The following is a 21599-nucleotide window of genomic DNA, read 5'->3' on the forward strand; positions in this document are numbered from 1 at the left end:
GGCTGAATAATTTTGCACGCCCAATTTTTTAGTTTTTTATTTGTTAAAAAAGTTTGAAATATCCAATAAATTTCATTCCACTTCATGATTGTGTCCCACTTGTTGTTGATTCTTCACAAAAAATTACAGTTTTATATCTTTATGTTTGAAGCCTGAAATGTGGCAAAAGGTCGCCAAGTTCAAGGGGGCCGAATACTTTCGCAAGGCACTGTATATAACTACTATCCAACACGTAAAATATCACTTTTATTTTGTAAGATAATTGTAGATAAGTAAAAAGTAGGTTTATGGGAGGTCATAGTTTAGTGGATAAGGCTCTGGGTTACTGGTCAGGATTTCGTTGCCACTCTTGGGGACCTTGATCAAGGCACTTCACCCTCTGTGCTCCAGGGGCGATATACCATGGCTGACCCTATGCTCTTATCCCAGGTTTCTAACATTGCTGGGATATCCAAAGAAATAATTTCACTGTGCTGTGCTATGTGACAAGGAAAATTTTGAGAAGAACAGATACTGTATTACAACCCCAATTACTAAAACTCACATATAATTCAATGACAGACTTTAGTGTTTAAATAGTTAAACCCAATATTACATGAGCAGATGATAAACTATAGCATTGTAATTTTCTAATTGAGTTATTATTAATAAAGTTAACCCTGCAATTATAATCATAGCAATGTTTTTACCAATTCAAACTGTCTGCTAGCCTGGTATTTAGTAGACCCTCAATTTCTCATGTAATGTTCTGATGATTTATGTTCTGGAGACCTTGCTTTTAAAGTTTTCTGTAAGATATTTTCAGATTTCAGGTGGTTTCATTAATGAGTTAGATACAAACACAGCAACCAAAGATAACTAGGCCCATCAAGAGACAAGTGTGAAGGATTGTTGACACATGTCATCTGGTCATATAATATGCTAGGGATAATAGAGCATGTAGAGACGTTGGCCATTTTTGTGGTTAAAAATAGCAATGATGTATATATGCAAAGCTGTATTAGGTTTAACTCTTAACTCCCATGTTAATTATTCAATATGCATGGTGCATGTTTTTTCCCTGAAGCTGGAGGCTAAGCCTTGATGCAAACCTGTAGAGTAATTAATAGAAGCTACTGGGACCCTCTGACATTTCCCAGTCTCCTCTGGGTCCAGGGTAATAGAGCTGCAGCAGAATCCTTGGTACCGATCTCTCATTAGTAAGAGCAGGCAAAGGTCAACTGAATCAGGAACAACACAATTTAAACAGTACATAGTTTTTCCTGGTTTAAAGTAATCCAGAGAGATAGTAGGAAAAGTTCAAGATTAAAAAAAACTTTTAAATATTTACTCCCTCAGCTTATTTCAACCATTGTTTGAACCACCTTCTATTTCCTATTATGCTAGTTGTGGTCAATTGGTACTTTAGTTTTTGATTGTGTGGAGACTCAAAATACTGCAACTACAACCCTGCTATGATCAGAATGGTTTAATGAGGAGTGTAGAATGTTTAAATGCACAGTTAAAGTGTACATACACATGCCAATACAATAATACTATGTATAAATAGTTCCCTTTATTTATGATTTAATATGTAAAAAAATAATAAACAGAACTCAAATGATGCAGGTTTATTTTCAATGTAAATATAGGGTGATGAGCGTGAAGCTGGAAGTTGAAGGGGTGATGCTAACTGTCATCAGTGCTTATGCTCCACAAGTGGGTTGTGAGATGGGGAGAAGGAAAAAATCTGGAGTGAGGTGGAGATGGAGTGATGAGAAAAGTAGGCAGGAGTACAAGGAGATGCGGCAGCAGTTAAAGAGGGATGTGGCAAAAGCCAAGGAAAAGGCATATGAGGATATGTATGAGAAGTTGGACACTAAGGAATGAGAAAAGGGTTTGTACCGATTGGCCAGGCAGAGAGCAGCGATTAAGAGGATGAAGAGTGGAAAGTCAGTAGGTCCCGATAACATCCCAGTAGAAGCATCGAGATGTTTAGGAGAGATGGCAGTGGAATTTTTAACAAGATTGTTTAACAGGATTTTGGAAGGTGAGAGGATGCCTGAGGAATGGAGAAGGAGTTTGCTGGTCTGCTGGATCTTTAAGAATAAGGGAGATGTGCAGACCTGCAGTAACTACAGGGGAATAAAGTTGATCAGTCACATCATTAAGTTATGGGAAAGAGTAGTAGCCAGGCTGAGAGAAGAGGTGACCATCTGTGAGCAGCAGTATGGATTCATGCCGAGGAAGAGCACCACAGACGCATTATTTGCTTTGAGAATGTTGATGGAGAAGAATAGAGAAAGTCAGAAGGAGTTGCATTGTGTGTTTTTGAATTTAGAGAAAGGAGTTGTGGTATTGTATGAGGAAGTCAAATGTGTCAGAGAAGTATAAGAGGGTAGTGCAGGACATGTATGAGGAGAGTGTGACAGCGGTGAAGTGTGCAGTAGGAACTACAGACTGTTTTGAGGTGGAGGCTGGATTGCATCAAGAATCAGATTTGAGACCTTTCCCGTTTGCAGTGGTGATGGACAGGTTGACAGACGAAGTCAGACAGGAGTCTCCATGGACCATGATGTTTGCGGATGATATTGTTATTTGTGGTGAGAGTAGGGAGCAGGTTGAAAAGAACCTGGAGTGGTGGAGATATGCACTGGAGAGAAGGGAAATGAAAGTCAGTTGGAGTAAGAGTACATGTGTGAATGAGCGGGAGGGCAGTGGAGTGGTGTGGTTGCAGAAAGAAGATGTGGAGAAGGTGGAGGAGTTCAGGTACCTGGGGTCAAAAGTGCAAAGTAATGGAGAGTGTGTTAGAACAGAGAAGTGAAGGAAAACTAGAGTAGTGATGGAAAGAGTGCAGGCAGGGTGGAGGCAGGGTGGAGTGAATGGAGAAAGAGTGGTAGGAGTAATTTGTGATAGAAGAGTATCTGCAAGAGTAAAAGGGAAAATTTATAGGACTGTGGTACCACCTACAATGTTGTATGGCTTAGAGAAAGTGGCATAGGACATTTTGGACACAAGGTAAGGGAGGCTCGATTTAGATGGTTTGGACCTGTGCAGAGGAGGGACATGGCGTATATCGGTAGGAGAATGCCGATGATGGAGCCACCAGGAGGGAGGAAAAGAGGCCATAGAGGAGGTCTATGGATGTGGGGAGGAAAGACATGCAGGTGGTTGGGGTGAAAGAGGCAGATGTAGAGAACAGGGGGTATGGAGAAGTATAATCCGCTGTGGTGACCCCTAATGGGGGAAGAATAAAGAACAAGAAGAAGACTTACATGAGACTGCATAGAACTAAATTAGATTAGATTAGATTAGATTAGATTAAACTTTATTATTGTGCAGAATTCAAGTGTTTAGAACTAACTAAAAATACAGCATTTTGTATAACCAGCCATTAGGGGGGCACAAGCCAGTGCACTCTTAGTGCCGGTCCCAAGCCCGGGTAAATGGGGAGGGTTGTGTTAGGAAGGGCATCCAGCGTAAAACATGTGCCAAATCAAATATGCGGATCACAAATGAGAATTTCATACCGGATCGGTCGAGGCCCGGGTTAACAACGACCGCCACAGGTATCGTTAGCCGACAGGGTACCGGTGGAAATTGGGCTACTGTTGGCCGAAGGAGGAGAAGGAGAGGAGGAAGACGTCTACAGAGACAGCAGGAAAAGGAGCAGTGTAGGAGAGTAGAGGTTCGGGTTGAGGTTCGGATCATAGGGTGACGTATAAGAGTGGAGGAAGGTGCACACAGGTGGATTATGTTCTGTGTAGGAGATGCAACCTGAAGGAGATTGGAGACTGTAAGGTGTTGGCGGGGGACAGTGTAGCTAGACAGCATCGGATGGTGGTCTGTAGGATGGTTTTGGAGGCGAAGAAGAAGAGGAGGAAAGTAAGGATTGAAAGAAGAATAAGATGGTGGAAACTAAAGGAGGAAGAGTGTAGTGTGAGGTTCAGGGAAGAGGTCAGACAGTGGCTTGGTGGTGGTGAAGAGGTGCCGGATGATTGGGCAACTACTGCAGGAGTGATGAGGGAGGCAGCTAGAAAAGTACTTGGTGTGACATCTGGAAATAGAAAGCAAGACGAGGAGACGTGGTGGTGGAATGAGGAAGTGCAGGAGAGCATTAGGGGAAAGAGGTTGGCAAAACAGAAGTGGGATCGACAGAGTGATGAGAAAAGTAGGCAGGAGTAGAAGGAGATGCGGCAGCAGGTAAAAAGGGATGTGGCGAAAGCCAAGGAAAAGGCATATGAGGAGCTGTATAAGAGGTTGGACACTAAGGAAGGAGAAAAGGATTTATACCGATTGGCCAGGCAGAGGGACCGAGCTGGGAAGGATGTACTGCAAGTGAGAGCAATAAAGGATGGAGAGGGAAATGTGTTGACTAGTGAGGAGAGTGTGTTGAGAAGATGGAGGGAGTATTTTGAGCGGCTGATGAATAAGGAAAATCAGAGAGAGAGAAGGTTGGAGGATGTGGAGTTGGTGAAGCAGGATGTAGATAGGATTAGTAAGGAGGAAGTGAGAGCAGCGATTAAGAGGATGAAGAATGGAAAGTCGGTTGGACCAGATGACATACCGGTAGAAGCGTGGAGATGTTTAGGAGAGATGGCAGTGGAGTTTTTAACCAGATTGTTTAACAGGATTCTGGAAGGGGAGAGGATGCCTGAGGAATGGAGAGGGAGTGTGCTGGTACCGATCTTTAAGCATAAGGGAGATGTGCAGACCTGCAGTAACTACAGGGGAATTAAGTTGATCAGTCACACCATGAAGTTATGGGAAAGAGTAGTGGAAGCCAGGCTGAGAGAAGAGGTGACCATCTGTGAGCAACAGTATGGTTTCATGCCGAGGAAGAGCACCACAGATGCCTTATTTGCTTTGAGGATGTTGATGGAGAAGTATAGAGAAGGACAGAAGGAGCTGCATTGTGTATTTGTGGATTTAAAGAAAGCGTACGACAGGGTGCCGAGAGAGGAGTTGTGGTATTGTATGAGGAAGTCAGGTGTGTCAGAGAAGTATGTAAGGGTGGTGCAGGACATGTATGAGGACAGTGTGACGGCAGTGAAGTGTGCAGTAGGTACGACAGACTGGTTCAGGGTGAAGGTTGGACCGCATCAAGGATCGGCCCTGAGCCCTTTCCTGTTTGCAGTGGTGATGGACAGGTTGAAGGACGAGGTCAGACAGGAGTCTCCCTGGACTATGATGTTTGCAGATGATATTGTGATTTGTGGTGAGAGTAGAGAGCAGGTTGAGAAGAGCCTGGAGAGGTGGAGATATGCGCAACAGTGGAAAGTAATGGAGAGTGTGTTAGAGAAGTAAAGAAAAGAGTGCAGGCAGGGTGGAGTGGGTGGAGAAGAGTGACAGGAGTGATTTGTGATAGTAGGGTATCTGCAAGAATGAAAGGGAAAGTTTATAGGACTGTGGTGAGACCTGCCATGTTGTATGGATTAGAGACAGTGGCATTGAGTAAAAGACAGGAGGTGGAGCTGGAGGTAGCAGAGCTGAAGATGTTAAGGTTTTCGTTGGGAGTGACGAGGATGGACAAGATTAGAAATGAGTTTATTAGAGGGACAGCACATGTAGGATGTTTTGGTGACAAGGTGAGGGAGGCGAGATTGAGATGGTTTGGACATGTGCAGAGAAGGGACATGAATTATATTGGTAGAAAAATGCTGAAGATGGAGCCACCAGGTAGGAGGAAAAGAGGAAGGCCAAGGAGGAGGTTCATGGATGTGGTGAGGGAAGACATGCAGGTAGTTGGTGTGAAAGAGGCAGATGTAGAGGACAGGGTGGTATGGAGACGGATGATCCGCTGTGGCGACCCCTAATGGGAGCAGCCGAAAGAAGAAGAAGAGTATACAATGTTTTAGAATCAGTTTAAATGTGTACGGTAAGTGTGTGTCTGTTAGTCCAGTCCAGTCTCTACAGTATGTCCAGTCTCGATCAGTATGTTGTAAGCAGTGATTAGTGGATAAAATAGTTACACTGCCAGGCCATAGGCCTTTCATGGTCTAATTTCTGCATAGAGTTTTCTGCACAACAGCTGTGGTTAGACAACGCCTAGATGTTTGGAGAAGGGGTGGTCTTTCTTATCATATTGTCATTTTGCACCTAAAAACCAAATTATTCAATGCATCTGAAAGAAGGCATCTTTGTCATAGAAAGGTGATAATATGACTCAGGATCATAAGTACAATACAAACTTTTTTTTTTTTTTTTTTAAATCTATGATCACTAATGAACACCAAATTTATTGTGTAAGCTCTTATATGCAAAATTTATAAATGAAGCTGTTTATATCTATTTAAAAAAAGATATTGTTTATACTTTAATTAACCAAGACAAGAGGTCAGATAGAATACATTAAAATTAATTGTGGATTCTCTACACCTAAGAAATAATAGTTTATAATTCCTGAGACAAAAACCTGTTGTCATCCACTGCAGCTAAGGCAAAGGCACAACACGGTGGAAAGAAAACTGAAAGACCAAAATCAAGTAGAATCAGATTATAGTTTTTTCCTGTAGGTTAGAAAGTTCTTGCATCTGAGACAGTCAAGTAATTGCACAGTAAAGGCAAGCTGTAAAAACTATATATATATACAGTGAGGAAAATAAGTATTTGAACACCCTGCTATTTTGCAAGTTCTCCCACTTAGAAATCATGGAGGGGTCTGAAATTGTCATCGTAGGTGCATGTCCACTGTGAGAGACATAATCTAAAAAAAAAATCACAATATATGATTTTTAAACTATTTATTTGTATGATAAAGCTGCAAATAAGTATTTGAACACCTGTCTATCAGCTAGAATTCTGACCCTCAAAGACCTGTTAGTCTGCCTTTAAAATGTCCACCTCCACTACATTTATTATCCTAAATTAGATGCACCTGTTTGAGGTCGTTAGCTGCATAAAGACACCTGTCCACCCCATACAATCAGTAAGAATCCAACTACTAACATGGCCAAGACCAAAGAGCTGTCCAAAGACACTAGAGACAAAATTGTACACCTCCACAAGGCTGGAAAGGGCTACGGGGAAATTGCCAAGCAGCTTGGTGAACAAAAGCCCACTGTTGGAGCAATCATTAGAAAATGGAAGAAGCTAAACATGACAACCTCCTTCCCTCAGTTAGAGCATTGAAGATGGGTCGAGGCTGGGTCTTCCAACATGACAATGACCCGAAGCACACAGCCAGGATAACCAAGGAGTGGCTCTTTAAAAAGCATATCAAGGTTCTGTCGTGGCCTAGCCAGTCTCCAGACCTAAACCCAATAGAGAATCTTTGGAGGGAGCTCAAACTCCTTGTTTCTCAGCGACAGGCCAGAAACCTGACTGATCTAGAGAAGATCTGTGTGGAGGAGTGGGCCAAAATCCCTCCTGCAGTGTGTGCAAACCTGGTGAAAAACAACAGGAAACGTTTGACCTCTGTAATTGCAAACAAAGGCTACTGTACCAAATATTAACATTGACTTTCTCAGGTGTTCAAATACTTATTTGCAGCTGTATCATACAAATAAATAGTTACAAAATCATACATTGTGATTTCTGGATTTTTTTTTTTTAGATTATGTCTCTCACAATGGACATGCACCTATGATGACAATTTCAGACCCCTCCATGATTTCTAAGTGGGAGAACTTGCAAAATAGCAGGGTGTTCAAATACTTATTTTCCTCACTGTATATATATATATATATATATATATATATATATATATATATATATATATATATATATATATACAGTGGGTACGGAAAGTATTCAGACCCCCTTAAATTTTTCACTTTTTGTTATATTGCAGCCATTTGCTAAAATCATTAAAGTTTATTGTTCTTCCTCATGAATGTACACATAGCACCCCATACTGACAGAAAAACACAGAATTGTTGACCTTTTTGCAGATTTATTAAAAAAGAAAAACTGAAATATCACATGGTCCTAAGTATTCAGACCCTTTGCTGTGACACTCATATATTTAACTCAGGTGCTCTCCATTTCTTCTGATCATCCTTGAGATGGTTCTACACCTTCATTTGAGTCCAGAAATTTTTTATTATACTGATTGGACTTGATTAGGAAAGCCACACACCTGTTTATATAAGACCTTCCAGATCACAATGCATGTCAGAGCAAATGAGAATCATTAAGGTCAAAGGAACTGCCTGAAGAGCTCAGAGACAGAATTGTAGCAAGGCACAGATCTGGCCAAGGTTCCAAAAATTTTTTTGCTGCACTTAAGGTTCCTAAGAGCACAGTGGCCTCCATAATCCTCAAATGGAAGATGTTTGGGACGACCAGAACCCTTCCTAGAGCTGGCCGTCCGGCCAAACTGAGCTATCGGGGGAGAAGAGCCTTGGTGAGAGAGGTAAAGAAGAACCCAAAGATCACTGTGGCTGAGCTCCAGAGATGCAGTCGGGAGATGGGAGAAAGTTGTAGAAAGTCAACCATCACTGCAGCCCTTCACCAGTGGGGCTTTATAGCAGAGTGGCCCGACGGAAGCCTCTCCTCAGTGCAGGACACATGAAAACCCGCATGGAGTTCTCCAAGATGGTGAGAAATAAGATTCTCTGGTCTGATGAGACCAAGATAGAACTTTTTGGCCTTAATTCTAAGCGGTATGTGTGGAGAAAACCAGGCACTGCTCATCACCTGTCCAGTATAGTCTCAACAATGAAGCATGGTGGTGGCAGCATCATGCTGTGGGGGTGTTTTTCAGCTGCAGGGACAGGACGACTGGTTGCAATCAAGGGAAAGATGAATGCGGCCAAGCACAGGGATATCCTGGACGAAAACCTTCTCCAGAGTGCTCTGGACCTCAGACTGGGCTGAAGGTTTACCTTCCAACAAGACAATGACCCTAAGCACACAGCTAAAATAACGATGGAGTGGCTTCACAACAACTCCGTGACTGTTCTTGAATGGCCCAGCCAGAGCCCTGACTTAAACCCAATTGAGCATCTCTGGAGAGACCTAAAAATAGCTGTCCACCAATGTTTACCGTCCAACTTGACAGAACTGGAGAGGATCTGCAAGGAGGAATGGCAGAGGATCCCTGAATCCAGGTGTGAAACACTTGTTGCTGCCTTCCCAAAAAGACTCCTGGCTGTATTAGATCAAAAGGGGGCTTCTACTAAATACTGAGCAAAGGGTCTGAATACTTAGGACCATGTGATATTTCAGTTTTTCTTTTTTAATAAATCTGCAACAGTGTCAACAATTCTGTGTTTTTCTGTCAGTATGGGGAGCTGTGTGTACATTCATGAGGAAATGAAATGAACTTAAATGATTTTAGCAAATGGCTGCAAAATAAAAAAGAGTGAAAAATTTAAGGGGGTCTGAATACTTTCCGTACCCACTGTGTGTGTGTATATATATATATATATATATATATATATATATATATATATATATATATATATATATATATATATATATATATACAGTGAGGAAAATAAGTATTTGAACACCCTGCTATTTTGCAAGTTCTCTCACTTAGAAATCATGGAGGGGTCTGAAATTGTCATCGTAGGTGCATGTCCACTGTGAGAGACATAATCTAAAAAAAAAAATCCATAAATCACAATGTATGATTTTTAAACTATTTATTTGTATGATACAGCTGCAAATAAGTATTTGAACACCTGTCTATCTGCTAGAATTCTGACCCTCAAAGACCTGTTAGTCTGCCTTTAAAATGTCCACCTCCACTACATTTATTATCCTAAATTAGATGCACCTGTTTGAGGTCGTTAGCTGCATAAAGACACCCGTCCACCCCATACAATCAGTAAGAATCCAACTACTAGCATGGCCAAGACCAAAGAGCTGTCCAAAGACACTAGAGACAAAATTGTACACCTCCACAAGGCTGGAAAGGGCTACGGGGAAATTGCCAAGCAGCTTGGTGAAAAAAGGTCCACTGTTGGAGTAATCATTAGAAAATGGAAGAAGCTAAACATGACTGTCAATCTCCCTCGGACTGGGGCTCCATGCAAGATCTCACCTCGTGGGGTCTCAATGATTCTAAGGAAGGTGAGAAATCAGCCCATAACTACACAGGAGGAGCTGGTCAATGACCTGCAAAGAGCTGGGACCACCGTTTCCAAGGTTACTGTTGGTAATACACTGAGACGTCATGGTTTGAAATCATGCATGGCACAGAAGGTTCCCCTGCTTAAACCAGCACATGTCCAGGCACGTCTTAAGTTTGCCAATGACCATTTGGATGATCCAGAGGAGTCATGGGAGAAAGTCATGTGGTCAGATGAGACCAAAATAGAACTTTTGGGTCATAATTCCATTAAACGTGTTTGGAGGAAGAAGAATGATGAGTACCATCCCAAGAACACCATCCCTACTGTGAAGCATGGGGGTGGTAGCATCATGCTTTGGGGGTGTTTTTCTGCACATGGGACAGGGCGACTGCACTGTATTAAGGAGAGGATGACCGGGGCCATATATTGCGAGATTTTGGGGAACAACCTACTTTCCTCAGTTAGAGCATTGAAGATGGGTTGAGGCTGGGTCTTCCAACATGACAATGACCCGAAGCACACAGCCAGGATAACCGAGGAGTGGCTCTGTAAGAAGCATATCAAGGTTCTGGCGTGGCCTAGCCAGTCTCCAGACCTAAACCCAATAGAGAATCTTTGGAGGGAGCTCAAACTCCGTGTTTCTCAGCGACTGGCCAGAAACCTGACTGATCTAGAGAAGATCTGTGTGGAGGAGTGGGCCAAAATCCCTCCTGCAGTGTGTGCAAACCTGGTGAAAAACTACAGGAAACATTTGACCTCTGTAATTGCAATCAAACAAATATTAACATTGACTTTCTCAGGTGTTCAAATACTTATTTGCAGCTGTATCATACAAATAAATAGTTAAAAAATCATATATTGTGATTTCTGGATTTTTTTTTTTTTTAGATTATGTCTCTCACAGTGGACATGCACCTATGATGACAATTTCAGACCCCTCCATGATTTCTAAGTGGGAGAACTTGCAAAATAGCAGGGTGTTCAAATACTTATTTTCCTCACTGTATATATATATATATATATATATATATATATATATATATATATATATATATATATATATATATATACAGTGAGGAAAATAAGTATTTGGGGTATATAAACTATTTAAGTGCCCTCTTTTTACTGTTCTGAGCCAGGACATGGAGAAGGTTAGGTGACAGCAGCAGACACAATGGGACTTGAGGCGGATCAATACTGGATAGAACACCTTGGAGGTCGGAAAAGCCCAGATGCTGGTGGCTGCCCTTAGGTCTGTAGTCGGAGGCGGCGCGGCACCCTCTGCGGAGGTCTGAGGCGTAGCGGCGCCCTCTGCGGAGTAAATAATGGAAATGTGGCCTCTGAGCTCTTGACAATAAAAGCTAAAGGTGACATTAATCAACATCTATTTTTGGCTGTTTTTGTCATTACCACACTTGTAAAGGAAGAATGCTAGAGTATATAACCCAGAAGATTAAAAAAGTCTTAGTCTGCATCTGATTGTCTTTACGTAAGGTGTCTGAAAAGTCAAATTTACTTTTTATTTATATATAAATATAAATAAACTGTGAGAATGAATATGAGCCGGGATACATTTGAGGATGTCTTTATAAAGCATTTTATATCGGTTGGATTAGGTGTCATAATAACTTATATCAATGGAATTTTTGTGTTTGCTTTTTTTAGAACTCCAATTTTTTACACTGACCCAAGATATATCCTTTATATTCACCTAGTTATCAATGACATGATTATGCTTTTTGTATCAGTCACTATGCAAGTTGTTGTGTATTCTGTACCACTTATCAATGTTACAATATGCTGTTTTCTACTTCTTTTGGGCTTTGTAACCTCAGACAACACAGCCCTGAATCTTGCTGGAATGGCCTTGGAACGTTACATTGCCATTTGCAAGCCACTGCATTACTCTCAGCTCTGCACAGTGAGAAGAACCTACATCTGCATTAGTTTGATATGGCTTATTTCTATTGTAATTGCACTTACAGACATTATAATTGCCTTACTGAAACAACCCATAGGTTTCTTCCTGACATCAACTATGTGCTATAGCAAGAACATTTATAACTCTAATGAGCACCTCATCAAAGCAATATTTAAACAGTCAATATATTTCACGAGTGTATGGATTACGCTAGTTTTTACTTACATCAAGATTTTTCAGGCAGCTAATGCTGCAACTATTGATCAGAGTAAGGCAAGAAAAGCAAAGAACACTATCCTACTACATGGCATACAGCTCCTTCTCTGTATGCTTTCTTATATCACACCACTTATGACATATTTTTTCTTAGAATTGTTCCCTAAATATAGAAGTACGTTTATGTTTACCTTTTATATAATATCTAATGTAATTCCAAGACTACTCAGTCCTCTTATTTATGGAGTCCGTGATCAAAAAATGTTTAAATATGTCAGCAAATTTTTGACATTTAGGCAGTTTAGCACATCTAAGACTTAGCAGTTTTAGTTTATGTCAAGCCAAATAATATAATTTACCATGAAATATCTTACTGTTGAGATAAAGCCTACTGCTGAGATAAAGCCCCTTAAGGGTTGTGGTATATGATTGAATTTTGGAAGTCTAACTACTGCTTACTATATAATTATATTTAATTGAATTTGCATATATGGCACTTGACCAAGTCTAGTTTGTATAAAACATGTATATAGCAGGTTTCTACTACAGAATAACATGATTTGTTTTTGAACAGTTTTGAACCTTTATTTCTAATGTCTAATGTATTGCTCATGGTAATAATACACTGAACAATAAAAACCTAAGGACAGATCTAAGCAGTGCATATATACATGCACATACAGTGTCTTATAAAAGTGAGTACACCTCTCACATTTTAGCAAACATTGACATCTTCTCAAGGGACAATACTATAGGACATGTTTTAGAGTAGTCAATGTGCAGCTTGTATCGCAGTGTAGATTTGCTGTCCTTTGGAAATAACTTAACATACAGCCATTATTGTCAAAATATTAGTATAATATTAATAATATAATAATATATACATTTAAGTTGTAAGGGCTGTAGATGTTTTTGTCTGCTTGACAGGACCGTACAAATTTGTGTATCTTGTATTAGAGCAGTTAAAATGTGTTGTTTTGAGTATAATTCTCTCATACTGACCAATAGATGTTTAACATGGCACATCATGGCAAAATACTACTTTAAGAATTTGTATTTTTGCTCTCCACAAAGATTGTCTAGTCTATTGGAAGATCGGTAACACCCTGAAACTGAGTTACAGTACAGTGACCAGGGTCATACAGAGCTTTTCTGAGATGTGTTCCATTCGGAACAGGCCACGCAAGGGTAGATCAAAGAAGTTGAGTCTTTGTGCTGTGCGTCAGCTGCAAAAGATAAAAAAAACAGACATGAGTGCTGCCAGCATTTTGCTTTAAAGGTTGCAGAAGAAGAAGGTCTGCTTGTCAGTGCTCAGATCATATGCCTCACACTGTAACAAGTCGGTTCGCATGGCCATTGCCAAGAAGAAAAGCTTCTTCTGAAGCTGGCTCAGGAGAAAGCCTGCAAACAGTTTGCTGAAGACAACCTATCCAAGAGCATGATTGCTCGGACCATGTCCTGTGGTCTGATGAGACTTAAATAAACTTGTTTGGCTCAGATGGTGTACAGCATGTGTGGCGACACCCTGGTGAGAAGTACCAAGAAAAATGTGTCTTGCCTACAGTCAGGCATGGTTGTGGTAGCATAATGGTCTGGGGCTGCATGAGTGCAGCCGTTCAATTGAGGGAAACTGCCACACTGCCAAGATGACAACTGCCTTGCTGAGGAAGATGAAGGTGAAGGTGATGGAGTGGCCAAGTGTCCAGATCTGAACTTTATTGAGCACCTGTGGGGGCTCCTCAAGGAGACGTTGAAAAAGTAAATCTGCAAAATGTTAGTAGTTTTAAAATTAAAGGCATAATAAAATATTTTTTAAGTTCATTACTGCACTGAAAACGGAGATGGTTAATTTGTGTAAATTCATGTGTTGTGCCCCATTTGTTAAGAGTTGCAATGCTAAATTAGAACAATACGAAATTTAACTTTATCATCTGTCTGTTTTTCTTAATTATTAATTGCATAAAAACATTATAAATTCTTATCAGTTTGCAGATTATGCAAGTTTTATGGAAATATATAATCTTGCATGCATAATTTTATGAATTATTAATTATTTTGGATGTGAGTTTGTGATTAGTAAAATAAGGACACTATTGAACAGATCATTATACTTGGGAAAAAGACAGCAGGTCAAGGTGTGCTCTTGGAAGTACAGTATAAGGTGTATAAGGTATTTTTATGATTTAATAAAATTATGAGAGAATTATATACAAATATGTTCACCTTTTCCAATTATTATCTATAAGGATTTGCAGAAACAGTGAAATATCATTAAAATGCAATTACATTGTTCAATAATAATGATAAATTAATATGCCCTTTTGAAAAGGATCTTTTTCCTACTTCTGGCAAAGGTTATTTTTGGGTGTTGGGAATTATTAAAATATTTATTTAAAAAAAATAACTACTGTTGTTAATATACATGTTTTAAGTATATTGGGACATTTTCTAAAAGTTTTTATGCCTAAAGATTAAAATACAAAAACAGCATGCAGCAATCAGACATAACATTTAATCTGTGGATAGAAGAAGTTAATGATTGTTGCAATGGCACCTGTCTAAGGAGTTGAATATTTTAGGCGGTAAAGGAACAGTCAATTATCAAGGTTTCTATATTGAAAGAAGATAAAAACAGGCAAAATTAAGGATTTGAGAAACATTGACAAGGCACAAATTGTGACAATTATAATTGGGTCAAAGCATCTCCAAGGTGGTAGGTTTCATGAGACACTAGTAGTTTTCAGTGCCAAGTACCTTCGTATAGTGCGTGAAGAAAAACCTGGTATAGTCAAATCATACAGAAGAGCTAGGATATTATGCCAAGCCACAATGCAAAATCTCTTCTTGTTTGAAGATCTATGAAGTTCCAAATATTATATGCTACAATGCTTCTTGGCAGGTGAAACATGTAGAAGGTAATGAGGTTCTGTACACGAAAGTACAACAAGCAAGGAGAATAGAAATAATAGCAGGGTCAATACACAATATATGTGGAAACATAGAACATAAAAACGGCTTGGTATGCGCTAAGAAGCACAGTCATAGCTTAGCATGGGTACTGGCCAAAAAAAGGCTAAAAACAGGAAGTGAAATTTGCCCTGAAGGTGTTTAAAATTTGGGTGAAGCTTGCTCTGTTGAGGCAAAGAGGGAACTGCATCTGGAATTGTTACAGAATCCCCCTTTTCTTAGAACACCTCAATGGAGGTCCTTGTGAAAGTCACATTTATCAGCTTTTACCATGAGCTGATTTTGTGGAAGCCATTGTAGTACAGTGCATGTGCAGTGTATGTGGTCTACATGGTACAGTAAAACCCTGTTGTACGAGCAAACGGAGATACGAGCGACCTTGCTCGCCAAAATTTTACCCTATTTCATGAGCAAATTTCGAAGGCATGAGCAAACCCACGCTGCCGGTCCCCCGTTTTCAGCATCAGTCGCTTAGTTGATGACGTATCACTTGGTTGCTCTTGTTGTTTAGTGCAGCAAAAACTTTACTTTTTTTAGTTTTATATTTATTTCACTAAAAATCTTGAAAAATGTCACCCAAGAAAATCAGTGATGGTGCTGTGAAAACGAAAGTAAATAGAAGAGATTATGAGCGTGATGCGCGTCTTACACTCGCAATCAACCACTACCACATAAGTAAGTGTTAAATTATGTTTACATTACGGTAATTTGCGGTGTATTTGTTTGGCTACAAATACTTTTTAAGTGCAGAAATAATCGATCGAATGAGATCTCGGAACGGATTAAATCACTTTTACATTCATTCTTATGGGGAAAATCAGTTCGAACGTACGAGCAAATAGACCTATGAGCAATTTTCAAGAACAAATTATGCGACAACGGGGTTTTACTGTATTGGGGTTTTCCAATAGATCAACACTTCATCTATATACACAATGACAAAAGAGTTCAGCATATCATGCAGAATTTCATTCATGAACACCTGAAATACATCTAGCGCATAGGTGAGGGCATACAGCATTATCCAGTAATCTGAGTGCCCCCTAGTGCTGTAGGAGTTTGTTCCCCTTTTCAGGAACTCCAACGGAACGCCATGTCATCACCCTGCCACCCACATGACCACAAAGCTATAAAAAGCACATTTAGTGGAGATGATGCTAGCTTCTGTTTGTTCAGGAATTGTTCTGTGTGTGTCTATGGCAGGTAAGGTATCAGTAAGTGGTAAAATCTTAAAAGCAAGCAATCATTCCGGCTGTGTGTTCCTTGTCCCTGCTTTATCACGGGGTATACACACAGTTTATTCATGCTCATTCAAGCTCTTGAGGGAGCCAATTGCTCTCATTGCTCCCGCATGTCTATGCGGATGCTCCACTCCATAGAGCGTTTTTTTCAAGGATGGCGCTTGTCCTCTTCATGGTCTTGGGGCTTACAATTGGATCTGACAGAGGGTTTGAAGATTGCCCTGTCCCTTTCTTCTGCCTCACCTGCCAGATCCAGTGCTTTCCCACAGGGTTCAGAAGCACGACTCAGGAGCACTGCGTTCCATCTCTCTTCCTCCAAGGAGAGGGAGAGGATAAATGTCAGCGAATACACTGACACCCCTTCTCAGCCAGTCCTTTTCGAGGAGCTGTTGTAGGTAGTGACTTGTGCTGTCGCCAAGCTAAATCGCTTGGCCAGACGAGAAGAAGAAACAGCGTCCGTTACAGCAAGCTGTATAAGTGTTTTCTGCGACCTACATAGCTTCCTCCATAGCTTCCTCTAGCCCTTTTTTCCCAGACCTGGAGCAGCACTGCCCACCAAGCCTCTTCGTTACTCTGCCTTGGTGGGCAAGGCTTACATGGCAGCAGGTCAGGTCAACACACAAAAATCAAGATGGCGCCGGTGAGGTCGGCTGCCGTCACGACTGCTCCGGCTACGTATTTTCTTTTTTTGTTTATTTTATACTTTTAATTAACTAGTTTTAGTTCTATCTACACAAGATGGACATCATTAGATATGACAGAGACACTCATATCTATTAGTGTACAATGCACTTACCTTGCATATTTAAACCCGGACCCATGCTGGCCGAGCGAGATTCTGAGGCGAGTACCAGAGTCCGCGAGGAAAACAAGCTGGCATCAGAAACAGACTGAGGGCACGCGCACACCGCTCTCCCTTACCTAGTATCTTGTTAGCCAATGTCCAGTCACTGGAGAACAAGTCTGATGACCTCAGGGCAAGGGTCAAGTTCCAGAGGGACATTCGGGACTGCAACCTTCTCTGCTTCACCGAGACATGGCTGAACCCAGTGGTACCGGACCACGCCATCCAGCCGGCCGAGTTCTTCTCGGTTTACCGCATGGACAGAACACTGGAGTCGGGGAAGTCAAGAGGAGGTGGAGTGTGTCTGATGGTGAACAACCACTGGTGCGACAGCGCAAGCATTGTTCCTCTTTCACGCTCCTAATCTGGAACTACTGACCATCAAATGTCGGCCCTTTTATTTCGGAGATTTCAACAGTGCCAACCTCAAGCTCGCACTACCAAACTTTCATCAGCACATCACCTGCCTCACCGGGGGCGAAAGGACACTGGACCACTGTTACACAACACTAAAGAACAGCTATAAGGCACAATCGCGTTCACCGTTTGGGAAATCGGACCATGCCGCCATCTTCCTCATGCCTGTTTACAAACAAAGGCTGAAACAGGAAGCTCCGGTTCAGAGGGAGGTCGTGCTCTGGACTGACCAATCGGTGGCCGCTCTGCAGGTTTTGGATGATGCAGCTCTGATGACGTCAACATGTTTACGGAAGCGGTTGTGGGATTCATCGGGAAACTAGCGGATGATACGGTGCAAAAAACCACTATAAGAACATTTCCCAACCAGAAGCCATGGGTGGATAAAACCATCCGTGACGCTCTGAGATCCCGCTCCGCTGCCTACAACACGGGGCTCGCCACCGGTGACATGGAGAAGTAAAAGGCTGCGTCTTACAGTGTTTGCAGAGCGGTGAAGGATGCAAAGCGGTGCTACGGGAGGAAACTAGAGTCACAGCTCCAACATGGTGGCTCTAGGAGCATGTGGCAGGGACTAAAAATAATAACGGACTATAGAACACCATCTTCTAGAATGGTGAATGCGGACGCTTCTCTGGCAGACAAGCTAAACACCTTTTACGCTCATTTCGAGGCTGCAGCTAACCATGGTAGTGGTGCTAGAGGCACAAATAGCATGCACGCCAAGAGAGCCGGAGAGGTAAACACATTCGCCATGACGTGAGGAGGGCATTCAAGAGGGTGAATACCAGAAAGGCTGCAGGACCAGATGGCATCACAGGTTGGGTTCTGAAACCCTGTGCTGACCAGCTAGCACCAGTGTTCACTGAGATATTCAACCTCTTACTGGAACAGTCTGTTGTCATCTCATGTTTCAAATAGTCCACCATTGTTCCTGTCCCGAAGAAACCCCAGCCCACCTGCCTTAACGACAACCGCCCTGTAGCTCTGACCTCAGTAGTGATGAAGTGCTTCGAGAGACTGGTCAGAGACTTTATCACTGCCTCACTACCAGACACACTGGACCCACTACAGTTTGCATATCGTCAGAACCGGTCTACTGAGGACGCCATTGCTCATCTCCTTCACACTATGATGAGCCACCTGGACCACAGAAATGGGAATTATACAAAGATGCTGTTTGTGGACTACAGTTTAGCATTTAACACCATAATTCCCTCCACACTCATCTCTAAGTTGGAGGTCCTGGGACTCAGCCTTCCGCTGTGTCAATGGATCTCCAACTTCCTGACAGACAGACCACAAGCCATACAGGTGGGAAAACACAATTCATCCACCCTCACCCTCAGCACTGGAGCTCCCCAGGGTTGTGTTCTGAGCCCCCTGCTGTACTCACTGTACACGTATGACTGTGTGGCCACCTCCAACTCCACCACCATCATCAAGTTTGCTGACGACACCGTTGTGGTAGGCCTGATCTTCAACAATGCCGAGACGGCCTACCTACAGCAGGTAAAAAACCTGGAGAGATGGTGCCAGGAGAACAACCTTCTCCTGAACGTCAGCAAGACTAAGAAGTTGATCGTGGGCTTCAACGCTAAACATCAACGGGACCCCAGTGGAGAGAGTGGACAGTTTCCGGTACCTAAGTGTTCACATCACACAGGACCTGTCTTGGTCCTGTCACATCAACACCCTCGTGAAGAAGGCCCGGTAGCGTCTGTACCATCTAAGACACTTAAGGGACTTCAAACTACCCTTTTAGGTGCTAAAGACTTTCTACACCTGCACCATTGACAGTGTTCTGACGGGTAGCATTACTTCCTGGTTCGGTAAAAGCACCATGCAGGACAGACAAGCCCTCCAGAGGGTGGTGCGTTCAGTTGAATGTACCATCCATACCGAGCTCCCTAACCTGCAGGACATCTACCCCAGACGTATGTGGAAAGGCATCCAGACCATCACAGACTACAGACACTTTTTACTCATTTTAATCAAAGCATAGATTTCACTTAAGATTTCACTTAAATCGCTGACTCTACTACTGCTCACAGTCCACTTTCACTCTCAACAACGGACGTCTATTCAGGCAGCTGGTCCATACAGCATATGGGGATGTGTTCTAAGAGTATAAACTGGACAACTGGCACAGGTCTTCACTGACATAATCAACCTGTCACTAGCCCAAGCCACGATTCCTACATGGATGAAGACTACAACCATCATACCAGTACCTAAACATTTCAGCTTCCGAATGCCTGAATGATTTTCACCCAGTTGCACTCACCCCTATTGTTATTCTATATGGTTCTGAATCACCTCATTGTAGGCCTACCACCTGCACTGGACCCACACCAGTTTGCCTATTGCCCGAACAGGACGACAGAGGATGCAGTTTCCATGGCTCTTCATACAGCCCTCACCCACTTGGATACAAACAACACCTACATTAGAATGCTGATCATTGACTTTAGCTTTGCATTCAATACAGTCCTCTCCACTGTACTGATTACTAAGCTCAGTGACCTTAGTATCTGCACCTCCATTTGTAGATAGATTCTGGACTTTCTAACCAACAGACCTCAGTCTGTTAGTTTGGGCAAACAGGTATCCTCCAACCGCTTTCTGAACACCAGTATTCCACAGGGTTAGGGTTAGGGTTAGGCTGTGTTCTGAGCCCACAACTCTACTCCCTGTTTACCCATGACTGTGCTTCTCTGCATAACTCCAACATCAGCAAGTATGCCAGTGACATCACCGTGTCGACACACGTTGACAACAACAACGAATCGGTCTACAGGAAAGAGATCAGAAGCCCGACAGCGTGGTGTGCCACCAACAACCTGACCCTTAACTCCATGAAGACTAAAAGAGCTCATTATATATATATATATATATATATATATATATATATATATATATATATATATATATATATATATATATATTAGTTTTAGATCCCTGGAGTTTGCTGGTTTAAACTCCGAATGGCCTGTGGGAAGAAGCTCCTCCTCATTCTCTCTGTGTTAGCTTTCAAAAGCAGAAGTGCTTCCCTGACCGCAACAAAGAAAATAGTCCATTGTTGGGATGGCTGAGATCTGTCACAATCTTCCTGGCCCTGGTCTGGCACCATGTGCTGTAGATGTCCTGCATGTGCTGTTCCCAAACTAGGAAGTGATGCTACCCGTCAGAACGCTCTCAATGGTGCAGGTGTAGAAAGTCTTTAGCAGGGAAGTTTAAAGTCCCTTAAGCGTCTCAGATAGTACAGACGCTGCCGAGCCTTCTTAACCAGGGTGTTGATGTGACAGAACCAAGACAGGTCCTGTGTGATGTAAACACCTAAGCACCGGCAACTGTCCACTCTCTCCACTGGGGTCCGGTTGATGTTTAGCGGTTGGTATAACGCTCCTGCTCCGTGCTGAAGCCCACTATCAACTCCTTAGTCTTGCTGACGTTCAGGAGAAGGTTGTTCTCCTGGCACCATCTCTCCAGGTTTTTAACCTGCTGTAGGTAGGCCGTCTTGACGTTGTTGGAGATCAGGCCCACCACAACAGTGTCGTCAGCAAACTTGATGGTGGTGGAGTTGGAAGTGGCCACACAGTCATATGAGTACAATGAGTACAGCAGGGGATTTAGAACACAACCCTGGGGAGCTTCAGTGCTGAGGGCTTGTGGTCTGTCTGTCAGGAAGTTAGAAATCCATTGACACAGCGGCAGGCTGAGTCCCAGGACTAAGTCCCAGGACCCTTTTCTGTAGTCCAGGTAGCTCATCGTAGTGTGAAGATGAGCAATGGCGTCCTCAGTAGAGCAGTTCTGACACTATGCGAACTATAGAGGGTCCAGTGTGTCTGGTAGTGTCGTAGTGATGAAGTCTCTGATCAGTCTCTTAAAGCACTTTATCACTACTGAGGTCAAAGCTACAGGGCTGTGGTCATTGAGGCTGGCAGGCCTGGGCTTCTTGGGGACAGGAACAATGGTGGACTGTTCAA

At 42.3% G+C, this 21599-nt stretch overlaps 2 protein-coding genes across 2 annotated transcripts in view; both read left to right on the forward strand.

Annotated features, from left to right (window-relative positions):
- The window catches only part of LOC310722084 (uncharacterized protein), a gene marked incomplete at its 3' end in the record, with an annotated part of 125147 nt that overhangs the window by 27874 nt on the left and 75674 nt on the right, over window positions 1–21599 (forward strand). The gene's annotated exons all lie outside the window — the stretch shown is intronic.
- Window positions 11557–12462, forward strand: LOC310737371 (odorant receptor 131-2-like; the record flags this gene model as incomplete). The annotated part of the gene is made up of 1 exon (XM_083561677.1): window positions 11557–12462. One exon carries the CDS (start codon window positions 11557–11559, stop codon window positions 12460–12462), a length of 906 nt encoding a protein of 301 aa, XP_083417803.1.

This window comes from Silurus aristotelis (assembly GCF_946808225.1).
Source record: "Silurus aristotelis genome assembly, chromosome: 2".
NCBI classification, from domain to species: domain Eukaryota; kingdom Metazoa; phylum Chordata; class Actinopteri; order Siluriformes; family Siluridae; genus Silurus; species Silurus aristotelis.